Here is a 14806-nt window from a genome sequence, read left to right as displayed (position 1 = left end):
TAGGAGAAGCAGCGGGCATTAGGACTGGTGCATCAGGACGGGGCCCGGGGACCTTGCCCCCCACCTCTGGAAGCCTTGGCAAGCAGACTCGGACATGGTGGGCAGTGGCCCCCCCATCCCCACCGAGTTGGGGTCACTCACAGGTTTTCCGCCAGGACCTTCCTTTCCCGGCACCCCGGAGCTGCCCTGCGGTCAGAAGAAGGGGGAAGGGGGAAGCTCCTGGCTGTGACCCCAGCCCATTCACCCCCGCCCCATGCAGGCCCCTCTCCGGACGGCAGGATCATCTCTGCCAAGTCTCCCGTCGCCTGCTGCTCCATTTGGTCAGCAGAGACTCCCTGCTGCTGCCTGTCCTCCATGTCTGTCTAAGGCAAGCCCTCTGCTTGCAAAGGAAGGGCTTCTGGGTGCCCCTCCCCCCATGTGGCAGGTTGGAACGTGATCTGGGGGACTCCAGGGGAACTGCAGAAGACAGACGCCCAGCATTCCCAGGGCCTTTGCTCACTGAGACACAAGGCCCTCAAATGAGCTTGGGCCTCCAGGCAAGGCCACTCTGGTCATCACTAGACTTCGGACTGCCCTCCCCGATGTCTGGAGCCCAGGCCAAGGCTTCCTCGTCAGCAAGGGGCCTGGCTGAACAGAGAGCCCATCCTCCTCAGATGGATGCCTGGTCCCGCTCCCCCCACATGTCCATCACCCCAGCTGCCCCCCGCCCCATTCTCTCTCCTCCAGCCAATCAGGGGCTCCCCCATGTGCCCATGCTCTAGCCTGTGCTTACCTTGTCTCCTTTAGGACCTGCTGGGCCTCCCGGGTCCCCCTGAGGGCAGAAACAGTGCCAGGGCCTCACATTACAGCCCCTCCCCAATAGGACCCTGGGTATTACACACACACACACACACACACACACACACACACACACACACACACACACACACACACACACACCTACTGGCCAGGCAGGGGAAGGGTCTTTGAAGAAAGGAGGGCAGAGGAGGACTCACCGGGATCCCAGGAAGTCCTATGCCAGGGGGCCCGGGGAGGCCAGGTGGCCCGGGCTCTCCTGCCAGCCCCTCAGGCCCGACAAAGCCAGGGTCTCCCTGGTCAGGGGTTTTGTGGGTGTGAGAGAGCTGCCGCCTCGGCTCAGCACCCACTCCCCACCCCACAGACACCCGCAGCTCACCTTCTGTCCTTTGGGCCCCATGACACAGATCTCTCCCGGCCGGCCCTGTGGGTGGGTGGGCGTAAGAACGGCCAAGGCTTGGCCCAGACCCACGGCCCACCCCACGGTCCCTCCAAAGCCACACGCCACCCAGGGCTCCAAAGTCATCGATGCCAGCCTCTGGGTGGTAGAGGTCAGGGGCTCTTAGGCCGTGACTCCTCAGGCACAGCCTGCCCCTCCCAGGCCCGTTCTGCCTGGGCGAGGGTATCAGCGTGTATTCCGATGCTTCAACCCCAGCGTTCCAGCCCTTGGGCTGAGAGACGTGGGGTTGTGGTTGGGAGGGGCTGGGAGCCATACGTACGTCTCGGCCTGGCTTCCCCATGGAGCCCTTGGTGCCTCCGTCTCCCCTCTCTCCTTTCTGGCCCTGGAAGAGGTAGAGACAACGTGACTGGGGTTGAGGGCAGCTCCATCCGGGGGAGAGGCAATTCCCTTACAGACCCAGGTCTCTGAGATTAAATGGCCCCGTCCCTCAGGAGGACAGAAACAGGAAGAGCTCCCAAACCAGCCAGGCCGCTCCCTCTGGGGCCGGCGGCACCGCCCTCCAGGTCTTGGTGGGGATTTGGACATGGTGGCATGACTGGAAGTGTTGGCGGTTTACTGCCAACTCTGTGCCTGCTGTCACCCCCCTCCTCATGTCTGCAGAGCCCACAGACCACCCCTTCAAACCCGGACCCGTTACCTTCTGGCCTGTGGAGCCCGGGGGTCCTGAAGGTCCCTGAGATGAGTGGGGGGCACAAAAGAAAGAGTGAAAAAGGAGAGGAAGGCTAAGGCCCCTCCCACCGTCCACCGCCCCTGCCCTGCCCCTGGCCCCACACTCACCACGCCGCCTGACTCCCCCTTCTCTCCCTTTGGGCCTTCTGAACACTGAGCAGGGAGATAAGGTGTTGAGGGGGGCCCAGGGGTCCCCCATGGGCTGCCAAGGGCACAGCCCCTTCCCCAAGGCCAACTCCAGGCTAACGCAGGCTCTTACCTGAAGCGGGGCACCCGGAGAGATTCGGACACAGTCATTGCCCTGGGGGTAGGGAGCAAGGGATCAGGGGTGGGGCCCCCTAGGAGAGTCTCCCCAGACCTGTTTTGAAGAGGATGGGCCCCGGAATCCCTCAGTCCCAGGTGCCCCTAGAAAATAGAGATTTCCACACTAACCCCTAGAAAGCTCCCGACCCTCACCCCTCCTTTGGGCCAGGCTGCAGGTTTCCAGCTGAGGTGACAGGGAGGATGGCTCACCTCCCAGCCCACCCCCAGGCCACGGCCGGGAAGGGGCCTGCAGCAGGCAGGGCTGGGCACTTACCCGGGCTCCCTTCTCTCCCTTGAGGCCTGCTGGGCCAGGCGGGCCCTGCTCACCTTTCCCTCCCTGTGGATGAGACCAAAACGGGCTCTGGGACCAGAGGGGCGCAGGGGAGCCTCCCAAATCTGGCCTTCTCCACCGTCCACCCCGCAAGGGTGTGTACATGAGCACAGCCCCACCCAACCCCACCACACACACAACACATGGATTCCATATGCATTCAGCCGCACGTCCCTCCCAGGCCAAGAGGCTCCAGCTGGCAAATCGACAGTCTCACGTGGAGGGTATCCCTCCCCCCACACCCCTACCCACGCACACTAGCTCACACGCAGCACCCAGGGACACGGGGACACGTGCCTGGGCACAAACGTGGAGCAGCAGAAACCCACGGAGATGTGTGTCAGGCTGCCTGAGTTCAATTCCTGCCCCTACTGCTTTAGTACATGACTCAAGTCATGTGACCTCTCTGAGCCTCAGTTTCCTCATCAATAAAACGGGGCTCACATCAGCAACTATCTCATCGCGTGGTGCCAGGAGTTTATGCTGCAGGTAGAATGCTTGGCACAGGGCCTAGCACTCAGCCAGCACTCGCATGAGGGTGCCCCCAAGAGCTATTGCACACTCACAGGCACGCACAAGCACACAAGCACACACTCGCACGCATGTGACCTACCCCATCCCTCACAAGCTCTGCGGTCCTGTCAGGCCCACAGGTATATGGATTCAGCCCTCAACACCACTACTGTGGGCTACACACATGCAAACATGTGACAGAGGTGCATGTAGCCATACACACACACACACACACACACACACAATCACTCTGACACACGCATCACACACGTGGGATGGTGGGGTTTCGGTTTTCCCATCAGTGAAATGACAATACCCCTCCCCACACACACAGGATGCTTGAGGGGATTGGGAAGGTCAGAGATGTGTGGCCTACGCCCGAGGGCAGCGGGTCCTCTGAGAAGGGCAGTTCTTAACACCCTTATACACACCCACCCTTCACTCTTTCCAACACGCCCAAGTCTAACCATCACACACAGGCTCAGGCAGCCCTGACAGAAACACAGCCCCAGGGTGACATGCTGCAGGATGGGCTGGGATCTCTGAGTGTCCTGCTCTCCATCTGGAACTCACCTGGAGGCCAGAGGGACCACTTGTGACCTGAGGGACAGAGGAGAGAGCATTACACCTCGGAGAGGGAGGAGAAACTGGGCCCAGAGAGAACAATCCACTTAGCCAGGGGCCCACAGCAGGCGACAGGAACCACACGCCGAATCCCAGCCCCCGATCTGTCTCCCAGGCAGCCAGCGGCCAACTTGGTATCCTAAGGCTGTCAAACCCTCACAGGGGTCCAATCCACCCTCTGAACCGGCCTGGCTTTGGCTAGCTCCGACCCTCAGTTGCTAGGATAACATGGCTGCTTGGTTGCCATGGTAACCCTGTGTCTCTGGGGACTGCAGCCTTGTCAGATTTGGTTGGGGACTAGATGGAAAAAGGGACACTTCCTGATGCCCTTCCCCAGACCCTTCCCTCCCCTCCTCCCCCGCCAAAGTCAGGGGGTTTGGAGCCGAGGGGAGCAGGAGTTGTCGCCTTTGTGGGCCAATGTGACTTGTCACCTCAGAATGTCAGGCCCCTGGGGAAGTGGTGACTCATGCTGCTCACGGAAGAGGCACAGTTGGGTACCAGCTGGGCTTGCGCTGAGTCCCTCTCCCTTGTCCTTCTGGACCCCAGAGGGAGGGTGGGCAGGGCCAGCCGGGGTGGCGGGGAGGCTTGGAGCCAGCATGTATTCTGGGGGCCAGTGCTGAGCTGTGTCACTGAGTCTTTCCCCAACTCTAGTCCTCCAAGACGATGTGGGGGCCCTCAAGCAAAGCAGGCCTGAGCCCTTGGGGGAGGGGGAGTGCAAAGCTGGGATCTGCGGCCAAGGCCCTGATCCTCCTGGCCGCCACCCCGTCCCCATGGCACCCTGGCTCCCAATACATGGCCCAGGTCTCGGGGCATGAGGCTTCCTTCCCTGCTGCCCGGCGTGGTGAGGTCAAGCCCAGCTCGGGAGACAGGCAGAGAGGGAGTGTGAAAGTGCACAAAGAGCCGAAACCGGTTTGGCTCAGTGGATAGAGCATCGGCCTGCGGACTGAAAGGTCCCGGGTTCGATTCCGGTCAAGGGCATGTACCTTGGTTGCGGGCACATCCCGCAAGAGGCAGCTGATCGATGTCTCTCTCTCATCGATGTTTCTAACTCTCTATCCCTCTCTCTCTTCCTCTCTGTGAAAAATCAATAAAATATATTTAAAAAAAGAAAGAAAGAAAGAAAAAGAAAAGAAAGTGCACAAAGACCCCTTGTCCTGAACCAGGAAGCTGCCAATCAACCTCTAAGCCACGCCCACTCCCAGCCAGTGCCCACCCCACACTGCACATCTTCCATCCACTCACATTGCTTTCCCGGGCACCATGGACACAGGGTGGGCACTGAAAGGGAAGCACAGGCAGGCGAGGAGGTCAGCTCTGAGAGCTCAGGACCACCCACACATCCCCACACACGCACCAAGCACACAGAACATCATATATGTTCTGGGCAAAGTCTGAGGGAGCATGAAGATAGGAATCATATCCAACAAGCCTTGCCCCTCAATTCCCGCCCACCCAGAGCCAGGCATTTCTCAGATGAGGAAACTGAGGCCCAGAGAGGAATGGCAGTGGACTCTGGGTCACACAGCATGTCAGAGCAGAATGAGGTCTATAATCTGGGGTCCCCTGGCCAAGGCCTGGGCTCTCCCCATGATGCCCATGGCTACTGGCTGCCAACTCAACAGCAGTATCCAGGGCTAAATCACACACACACACACACACACACGGCTAAATCACACACACACACACGGCTAAATCACACACACACACACACACACACACGGCTAAATCACACACACACACACACACGGCTAAATCACACACACACACACACACACACACACATGCCAAGGAAAGGCAGCAGACAGACATGACCCAGCATTGATCCCCCAAGGAATGCTGGGAGCTGTGTAGTCATCCCACATCCCCATGCCCAGGCTCCAGTGCCCTAAAGCCTTGTCCAAAGGGTTCATGCTGGCACCTCTTCAACCGAGCTCTTTCTGCCAGTCTACATTGAGAGGCTTACCTCATCGGGGGCTGTCTCCTGACGAGCCTGGGGAGAGGGAGGGCATGGGGGTGGGCAGGGAATGGAGGGGATGAGGCACTGCTTCTAACACCCCTACCCAAGAACCACCAGGAGCAGGTGCCCTCAGTAGTGCCAGAAACTGTGTCTGCCTCACTCCCATTCATCCTTCCTTCTCAGAGCTGGCACCTATGTGCCTCACCTCTGTCCAAAAGGGGCAGGTGGGAAGAGTGTGGGAGTGGAGTCTCTTATGCAAGAGGGCATGGAGGGCACGGAGGGCAAACTGAGGGTACCGTGGGCTCCTCCCCCCACCCACCATCTCTACCTTTGTTCCCCTTTCTGCCTTCTGGCTGATCCTTCCCGTCAGCTGGGCATCCACCTGGGCAGACAGAGTGAAGGGAGCTGTTGAGGAGGGGGCAGTATGGGGCCGATGCTGGAAAGGGGTACTCATACAAGTGACATCTGGCACCTCCCAGGGCATCAAGAGCCTGTTCAGGCCCCTGACACCCCACTGACCCCTTCCTTTCCCCCGACCCACGTGATGTCGGAGAAAATGAGACCATGAATCAATGAGATCCTGTGTTCCTGCAGCCAAAGGCTGGGCATGGTGCCCAGTGGGCAGGGAGGTTGCCCAGTCAGTGGGTGGGGCTAAGAGAGGAACCGGGCTTCCAGGCTACCCCTAAAGAACCTGCAAAGGAGCAGGACAGCTGGCCATGGTGCTGGGTGCAGCACCAGCCTGGCCTTGACCGGGGCTGGGCCCAGGAGAGTGAGAAAGCCCCAAGGGAAGCAGTGTGGTCTGGCCTCTGGCCTCAGGTATTCCTGTCCTGGAAACTGCCTCTGGTTACAAGCCTCATCTTGCCCTCACCAGGAGGGCCTGGGGTGGCATCGATGAGCTAGATGGGCACAACTCAATGCCAATAGGCAGGCAGGCACAGGGTCACCCAGTGGGCTGTCTCTCTGCCTCCCTGAATCCTACAGGAATGGTACCCACACGGGCAGACTTCCAGTGCCCTCCCTTCCCCCGGTACAGCTGACCCTGGGGCAGATCTCAGTCAGGTTGGGTGAGGGGTAGTCTTCCCATGTCTGCCTGGACCCACGCCTGCCTCCCTGCCCATCCACCTTGCTGTTTTGAGGTTCCTCCAGGCAGAAGCAGCGAGTGTAGACCTTGCCCTCCGTCTGTGGGTTGATCTCAATGAGCTCATTGCTCTGGGTGTCCCGGCGGGCCTTGGAGGTCTCTGGAGGGCACTGCCCAGTGTGAGGGAAGGGCTGGATTCAGTACAGAAGGCTGACACCCGCCCTTTACCCACTCATCTTCAGATCTCTAGGCATCCCCTGCTGTCGCCCACCTCCAGCACACTGTGCCCCTGTGCAGTGCCCGAACACCCCCTCCCCCCACCCCCGCCGTGCTGGGGCCAGGCCACTCACCCCTCCCGGTGAAACCTCACAGCAGTCCTCCTCCAGCACCAGCTCCGGGTCGCAGTAGATGTGTGCCTGCTGAAGGTCAAACTGCAGGGGACACACACGTCAGCTTCGCTTCATTTTAGCAAATAGTCCTGGTCCCTGGTGCGGCCCCGAGGAGGCTCCACCCAGGACTTGTCCTCAGAGAGTTTCTAGTCTGGCCTGGCAGGCCATCAGGAATATCGCTGTCCCCAGAGGGAAAACAGCACTGCGTGTGCAGGGAAGAGGGAGAGGAGGGAGACATGTTTGCCTCGGCCCAGAGGAACAGGGGGTGAGGGGGCCCCATTCAAGCTGGGCATGAAGGGCCAGCCGATCTTCAGCAGATGGGCATGCAAGGAAAAGCACTGCAGGCGGGGGAACAGCGCAGGCAAAGGCACGGAGGTGTGCGGGTCCTGGTGACGTGGACGGCCAGGACGGACTCGATAAGAGCAGAGCTGCGCGGAGAGGTCACGGAAGCTGCCGCAGAGCACATTCATAAAGACCAGGCCAGGGCCCTGGATGCCAGGTGAATGTGTTTAGGCTGCATCGGGGAGGGGGGATGGTGGGGAGCCAAGCCAGGATTCTGAGCAAGGGAAGGACCTGGTCAGAAACAGATTCCAGGGAGCTGGCCCGGCTCCCAGGAGGCGGGATCAGAAGCAAGAGCCCCACCGCACACTCACCGAGACGGGCTTGGCCTGCTCGGCATCCAAGCCCAGAAAGACATGGCCCTCAGGCCGAATGGGCCGCCGGGGCCCCAGGGGCTGGGAGAAGGCCGAGGTGCAGTCCACGTGCACGGAGGCCACGCGCTCGGCCACGCTCAGCTGCAGCTTGTGCCAGCGCAGGTCGAAGAGCTGGGGCACCGAGAAGAGGCCGGACACGAAGTCGCCGGCGGGGCCCCGGGCCCGCAGCTCCAGGCTCTGCTCCTGGCTGTTCACTTCCAGGGAAATCTGGGTGCAATCGGGAGAGACGCAGGTCAGAGGTCAGAGACACAGGTCAGAGGGACCACAGCATGGCCCTCAAGTCCATTTCACAGGAGGGGAAACGGAGGCCCAGAAAGGAAAGGACGCTGGCTGGTCACAGAATGAGAGAGATGCTGGGGGGGTGCAGGTGGCCGGGAGGGTGGGCGCAGGGGCGTAGCGGGGAGGCCCCAGACACCCCCACCTGAGACAGAGCTGCTCTCAGCCCCGAGGGCAATAGGCAAGGGGGCGGGGTTCACCTGTGGGTACCCCTCTCCATCGGTCACTTGGAACAAATACCACGTGTTCTGGTGGGTGTGTTTCTTCAGCAGTAGCGTCAGCACCAGGGTGAACTCAGCGGGGAGGCCTCGAGGGAAGACTCGGCTGGGGACAGAGTAGGGAGGGTGCCCTGAGGCTCAGGGGAGAGGCCACCCACTGCTCACCCTGCGCCCCTGGGGCTGTTGAACCTGCTCAAGATACCTGCAGGCCCACACCTCCACACCGACACAACCTACACACACCCCCATTCGTTTACAGACATTTCTTGAGTGCCTACTATGTGCCAGGGTGGGTCTGGCTGCTGGAGAGGACAGAAGTGGGAGCACAGAGAAGGTGCCTGCCCTCACAGAGCTTTCACGCCTAACGGGGTGGGAGGTGATGGGGGAGCAGACCGCAAAGAATCCCCAGAAAGACTGTTTCACCATCTCATTACAATGGTGGCAAGCGCTTCCAAGAAATTCAAGATGTCCTGGGGAAAATAACTGTGGAGGGGTGGGGGAAGGAGACACGGAGGAGAGATGCTAAAAAAGATGAAAAGGGTTCAGTAAGACGAGAGAAGCAAGCAAGAAAGAGGACCATGTGGGGAGATGAGGCTGGAGAGGTAAGCAGAGGCCAGAATATCCAGGGATTTGTGCGAGTGTGGATCTCAGTCTCTCTCTCTTTCTCTCTCTCTCTCTCTCTCTCTCTCTCTCACACACACACACACACACACACACACACACACTCTCTCTTGCCAGGTTCCACCCCCCTCCTGGGGTCCTCATGATACCCACAGGATGCACACCTGTCCCCAACCACTGCTAACAGAGTGTGGGCCTGGCAGGCACCCCCTCTTTGCCCACCCTGCAGGCCCTGGGAGTGGAGACCAGGAGGTGGGATAGAATGACCCACAGGTGCTGCCAGCCTTAGCACCTTAACATGCAGCATTTTTTAAAAAAATATATTTTATTGATTTTGTACAGAGAGGAAGGGAGAGAGATAGAAAGCTAGAAACATCGATGAGAGAGAGTCATCGATCAGCTGCCTCTTGCACACCCCCTACTGGGGATATGCCCGCAACCAAGGTACATGCCCTTGACCGGAATCGAACCCGAGTCCCTTCAGTCCCCAAGCCGACGCTCTGTCCATTGAGCCAAACTGGTGTCGGCTTAACATGCACCATTGCTGGGGAGTGCAGCTGAGACCAGTATGGACTCCCAGCGGTCCCTCTGGGACCTTTACCGTGTGGGCTGGGTGAGCGGGGCCGCCCCCAGGCGCAGGATGAGAGGCCCATTGGGGTTGCGGATCTTCTTGATGGCCGGCGTCTTCATGAAGTTGAGGCGGCGGATGAGGTTGAAGCCTTCGGGGGAGACACCACGTGGGGGGCAGATGAGTGCAGGCCACTCCAGAAAAAGGTTGGGGGGGGGGGAGGGGAGAGACAGCAGGGTGAGAGGGCCACTCACCAGTCACATTGGTCGATAAGTCACTTCTGTGTTCCAACTTGAGTCCTTCTTGCTGCGAAGGTGGGCACTTCTCACCTGGAAGGAAAAGTGATGGGCACAGGTGAAGGTAGCTGCACAGGCAGGCTCTTGGGGATCCAGGAAGGAGGTTAAGGTCCCCACTCTGGACCCTTAGCCAGGCTGTGCCTTGGACCAGCTATCAAGGCGGTGAAGGCTACTGGAGAGGGGTAGCTTAATTCAGGTCTCTGAGGGGATAGGGGAGCACCATGGGCCTGCCTCCTCCCTCGGCCCGATTGAGCAGAAGCGTCGGGAGAGGAGTTACAACAGGAGTGACGGGGGCTGGAATCACAAGGGCCTTCCCATCGATCCAGATGTGGTAGCTGGGACAAGACAGCGAACACAGCTCCTGGAAGCTGCACAGTGGACTCCCTGGCTGCCCGGCCGGAAAAAGGCATCCTGGATCCCTAAGCCCGATGACTCCACTGGAGCCTCCCTCCCCCAGGTCCGACCAGAAAGATTATCACTGTGTTCACCAGCGGCGGCCGTGGGTGAGTCACCCCGTGGCAACGGGCCCAGATTCCTTACAGATGTTGAAATCCTCTGCCCCATCCCCCAGGGGACCCGGTGAGACAGAGGAGAGCCACGCACATGTGCACACATGCAGACACACACATATGTACACACACCATTCACAGGCGGTCACGTGCCCCCAGACGCCTACCTCTCCCGCATCAGCAGCCTCCTTCGGCTGGATGTGGGTCCTAGTATCTCTATTTCTGCTCAGTTAGGAGGCTAAACCACCCGAGCCCAGAGGGCACCCAGCAGAGCAGGGCAAGTTGCCCCGTCAACTTCCTCTGGCTTTGGGCCTTGGAGAGCTGCGCCCTCTGTCTCATCCAGCGTCTGGGCCTCAAGGCGGGCCCTTTATCTGGGATCCAAGGCCAGCTGTGGAGGAGGAGCACTTGGCTGGAGGATGGAGTCCCCACCTTGAAAAGGATCAGAGGGGCCTGGGTCCCAGTCAGGACGCAGCTTCCTTTTGCAGGAGAGCTTACTGCCTGCTCCTCTCTACCCCACGGCCCGAGATAGGCTTATGTACCAGGGAGGATGGTAGCTGTCCACACACACAGACACAGGAATAGGCACAGAAGCATAGAGCGGCTCTGAGATGCAAACACAGAGAGGCCCAGAGACACACAAATTTGCAGGTAGCAACCCACACACACTGCAGCTCACCGGGCCACCCTGCGCCCAGCCTCCAGACTCTCCCACAAATGCCCACGTGGCCCAGGTCACATGGGTACATCGGGCCTGGCACCTCAGGGAGCCGGTCCCAGGCCTCACGTGTCATCTCACCTGTGTGTGCCCCATGGCTGCAGGCGGCCCAGAGACCCAGCAGCCACAGGCCAGGGGCCCAGGGTGCCCACATCCTGACTCAGAGAAGCCGCCACAGCCGCAGCACCTGAAAATCACAGAAACCAGGAAAGTGGATGGCTGAGCGCAAGCAGCACACTTCCATGTGTGAGCCAGCGGCAGCCAGCCCCTGGGGCCCAAGCCCTGGTCTGGGGTGGCAGGAGGTCTGGCCAGGCATCCGTCCCTCTCAGAGGCCTGGCCACAGGCTTTAGGCTACGGTTTGGGCCAGGGTGATATTCAAAATATTTAACCACCGGTATGGCACGGGCACCAACCAGCCAGAGCAGAATGCTGGCAGGAGCACAGTCCAAGCGGCGTCTGGCTGTGCTGGGGGAGAGTTGCTGCATTGAGGAGACATCTAGAGGGTCCCAGAAGGCCAGGTCGATTGGGACAGTGAGGGGGCTTGAGGCTGAGGCCATTCACCAATACACTTGGAAGCATTTCAATGCTTTATCAGCCTGTGTGCTGTCTCTGTATATACTAGCCTGGTACCTGGCTAGTGCACCCAGCTCAGCTAGAAGCCCTGCTAGTCCCCCCACAAGGTCAGGGGCTGACGACGGGGCTGTTTCCGGGCAGGCATCGCAGGGCTGTGTGTGCTCCAAGGAAGCTTCCCCCATGGGTACCGTGAGCGGGAGAGCAGGTCACCAGGGCTCGGGTTGTTGCCAACCTTCAGCACTGATGGATGTTCATCTTTTAGTTTTATTAAACCCTGGATGGATGGGCCCAGATAAATCAATGCAGGCTCAGCAAGCAGCTAGCAGAGCCATATATCAGTCAGCCTCCCCCAAGACTTTTACACACACACACACACACACAGGAGTCATGCATGTATCACCATGACACACAGATAAACACAGGATATACACACAGACAGATATATGCACACAAGCCTACCTGCACACAGGCTCACAGAGATCTATGCCCACCAACATACCAGACACAACAGCTTGCGCATGCACACGTGCACACAGCCAGCCTATGAATAGCCTTCCTGTAGGGAAGTTCTTATGCAAGTCTGACTTCATTCCCTCTGGCTGTAATGAATTCTGTGTCTCCTCCCTCAGCCCTGGGTAGGGAATGAGGACAGAAAGGACTCCCTCACCTCGACGTATCCGGAGCTAGGACCCCAACCCCCTTCTTCCTGGGGCAGAACTGTCCCACTTTATCCCTCATCCCCCATTCTGGTGGTGTGCACATCCCATCTCTCAAACCTAATCCTGGCCTCCTCTCCTTCCAGTCAATGAAGGCTGCCAACTGTCTGAGACGTGTGAATGCATGTGGAGGCGTGAGCATTGATGTATTTGTGTCCCCTCCCCGCTCCTGTCTCTGGCCTCCGCTCCCCTGGCTCCAGCCAGAGCCGGGGGCCCCGGGGACAGAACCTGCCCAGGAGATGATCCCCCCCCCCCAGTTCAAAGGCACAGATATGAGGGCAGGGAGAGGCAGAACTGGGACTCAGTTTAGAGCTCATCCCCTCTAGAGAAGGCAGTTGAGGTCCAGAGAGGGAAAGCCACTTGCCCCACGTCACACAGCAAGTCAGGACAGAGGGTCCCCTTCAGCCCGGAGCCAGGAAGCAGCCCACTCCGCCCCCTACTTACCGTGGCTGGAGGTCCCCCTACCTCACTGAGAATCCAGCGCAGCCCCGCGCAGCCAGCCAGGGGGAGCGGGCCTGGGCTCCTCAGACCCACGGGGGCGTCCTCGATCACGCCTGGCTGTCCTCGGGCCCCCAGGGTCCCCGGTCCTGAGCTCTTGGGGCTGACTGCTGCCCAGGCTCTCGGCCTGCCTGCCTGCCTGCCGGGACTGGCGGGACTGCCGGCCACTCCGGTGGGGGAGGAGGGGAGGTTCCAGGGGGCTGGGGATCGGCCAGGGCGGCTAATGGAACACAGCTGGACCCGCCCGCCAGGCAGGAGGAGGGCGGGAGGGCCGGGAGGGGGCTCGGCAGCAGCAGAGGCTGAGGCTGCAGACACACAGCCCATTCCTGGCCTGGCCGTCCTCCTAGGCCCGCCCTCCCGATTCCCGCCAGGTGAGCGAGCCAGCCAGCCAGCAAGGCGGGACCCTGCGTGCCCAGAGCTGCCCTGCAAGGGGGCTCCGGGGGCAGGTGGGTGGGCGGGGAGGCTGGCCCTTTAAGAGCCTGGCCTGAGCTGAAAGGGCCTCTCTGTGCCACCCCCTTCCCCTTTCCTGGCTGGGCCTCTTGACGGCTGGGGTATCTGGGTGGGGACCCTCCCCCCCACTTCCGTGGCACCCGTGACGTGGCTGCTGCCCTAGCCTCTGTGGTCAGCTTTTCCCACTTTCTCTAGGTCTGTCTGAATTGGGGGGAGGGTGCTGTCCGCCCCCGCCCCCACCCAGGAAGGGGGGTTTGAATTAACCCCTTCTGCCCTGGCCTCTTCCCGTTATTCTTCCTTCCTGCGGGCAGTTAGCAGGGCTCCAGTCCCAGTCCTCGGATCTGTGGCTTCAAACACCATTTACCTCTGGCTGCATCTCTCCTCTGGAGCCCTGAGAAATGACCTGTATGCCTTACAGGGCTATTGTGAGCAGGAAACGAGTTAACATCTGTAAAAATGCTTTCTAGTGGGCTTGGCACAAAAGGGGAGCTCAATAAATATTCACTGTTGGGATCATTATTATTGCGAACCAGGCGGGAGGTGGGGGTGGGGTGAGGGTGAGGCTGGGATTCAAGCTTATACCCAGCGATGGAGAGGCGCTGCTTTATATGCAGGATCTGGGGAAGCAAGAGGAATTGAGGCTGGATGAGAGCCTGGACCTCTGAGGAGAAGGGAGCAGGTCATGTGACCAGTTCTGTCCAGAGGCAGGGGGATTGTCAAGGTGACCCTCCCAAGGGTCTCCCCCGGAGGCAGCAAATTTCTGGACACCAAGGCTGAGCAGCTACAGAGACGTGGGTTCAAGAGGCCCGTGAGTGGCAGGAATGGTGTGAGGAGGAGGGGGAGCAACTGGTTTGGGGGGGCTTCCGTAGAAGCGACGTGGTGTAGCCCCGTGGCCCCATCTAACCCAGCATTTCCCGCCTCCAGAACCAGAGGCGCTGAGTCAGCGGAAACCCCAACCACGGCCACGGAGGCGCCCGGCTGTGGTCCCTGCACGGAGCCGGCCCAGATGTGGCTACGACAGTGGTGGAGCCGGGGAATCGCTGAGCTCAGCAGGCGGGAAGCGGGGGGCGGGGGGGAGAGCAGTCTTTTGGGTGCTCTGGCCTGCGGGGGGGTAGACGCGGGCCAGCCCGGCCAGAGGGAGCTGCCCGGTGGTGGGCAGTGGGGAAATCAGGCAGCACGGCTAGGCGAGGCTCTACGCCGAAAACTTCACCTACGCTAACTCCGTCAGTCCTCACAGCCCCCCAGCAGGGAGAATTGTGTTCTCATCCCCATTTTACAGATGGGGAAACCCGGGACAGAGGAGTACAACGTGCCCTTGGTTAGTGGGCAGTTGGGCAGGGACCCATGCCCAGCTCACCTGGACTCATAAGCATAAGTTGCTAACCACTGTGCCATTCTGGGAAATCCCTACCCTTCATTCCCCAGCTCTCCCAGGCAGCAGGGGACGGCTGGACCCGGAGCTGGAGGGGCCTGAGAAGGGGGAGGCCAGATACTTCCCACAGCACCCAAAGGTGCTCACCAAAACAGGGTTGTG

The 14806-nt window shown here is 60.1% G+C and overlaps 1 protein-coding gene across 6 annotated transcripts in view; it reads right to left on the bottom strand.

Annotated features, from left to right (window-relative positions):
* COL16A1 (collagen type XVI alpha 1 chain) overlaps positions 1 to 13159 on the bottom strand; it is a 49827-nt gene extending 36668 nt beyond the window's left edge. For 3 of the 6 annotated variants that reach the window (XM_036445233.2, XM_036445236.2, XM_036445238.2), the window contains exons 1-21: positions 12769 to 13159; positions 11117 to 11222; positions 9770 to 9844; positions 9549 to 9666; positions 8309 to 8432; positions 7773 to 8039; positions 7081 to 7161; positions 6775 to 6900; positions 5981 to 6034; positions 5659 to 5685; positions 4938 to 4973; positions 3645 to 3671; positions 2502 to 2564; positions 2184 to 2225; positions 2033 to 2077; positions 1893 to 1928; positions 1515 to 1577; positions 1175 to 1219; positions 996 to 1091; positions 773 to 811; positions 142 to 186 (exon numbers count right to left, since the gene is read on the bottom strand). In XM_036445233.2, the coding sequence (XP_036301126.1) occupies positions 142 to 186; positions 773 to 811; positions 996 to 1091; positions 1175 to 1219; positions 1515 to 1577; positions 1893 to 1928; positions 2033 to 2077; positions 2184 to 2225; positions 2502 to 2564; positions 3645 to 3671; positions 4938 to 4973; positions 5659 to 5685; positions 5981 to 6034; positions 6775 to 6900; positions 7081 to 7161; positions 7773 to 8039; positions 8309 to 8432; positions 9549 to 9666; positions 9770 to 9844; positions 11117 to 11189 (1482 nt within the window). In that variant the 5' untranslated portion in view covers positions 11190 to 11222; positions 12769 to 13159. The remainder of the gene's footprint in view (positions 1 to 141; positions 187 to 772; positions 812 to 995; positions 1092 to 1174; positions 1220 to 1514; positions 1578 to 1892; positions 1929 to 2032; positions 2078 to 2183; positions 2226 to 2501; positions 2565 to 3644; positions 3672 to 4937; positions 4974 to 5658; positions 5686 to 5980; positions 6035 to 6774; positions 6901 to 7080; positions 7162 to 7772; positions 8040 to 8308; positions 8433 to 9548; positions 9667 to 9769; positions 9845 to 11116; positions 11223 to 12768) is intronic. The other 3 variants (XM_036445234.2, XM_036445239.2, XM_036445235.2) reach the window with 3 other exon arrangements.
* Between the last annotated feature and the right edge of the window lie 1647 nt (positions 13160 to 14806).

The sequence above is a fragment of the Pipistrellus kuhlii genome, unplaced genomic scaffold, assembly GCF_014108245.1.
Source record: "Pipistrellus kuhlii isolate mPipKuh1 unplaced genomic scaffold, mPipKuh1.p scaffold_m20_p_2, whole genome shotgun sequence".
Classification (NCBI taxonomy): domain Eukaryota; kingdom Metazoa; phylum Chordata; class Mammalia; order Chiroptera; family Vespertilionidae; genus Pipistrellus; species Pipistrellus kuhlii.
The sequence above is the reverse complement of the archived record's forward strand: the minus strand, read 5'-3'. Positions and strand labels throughout refer to the sequence as shown.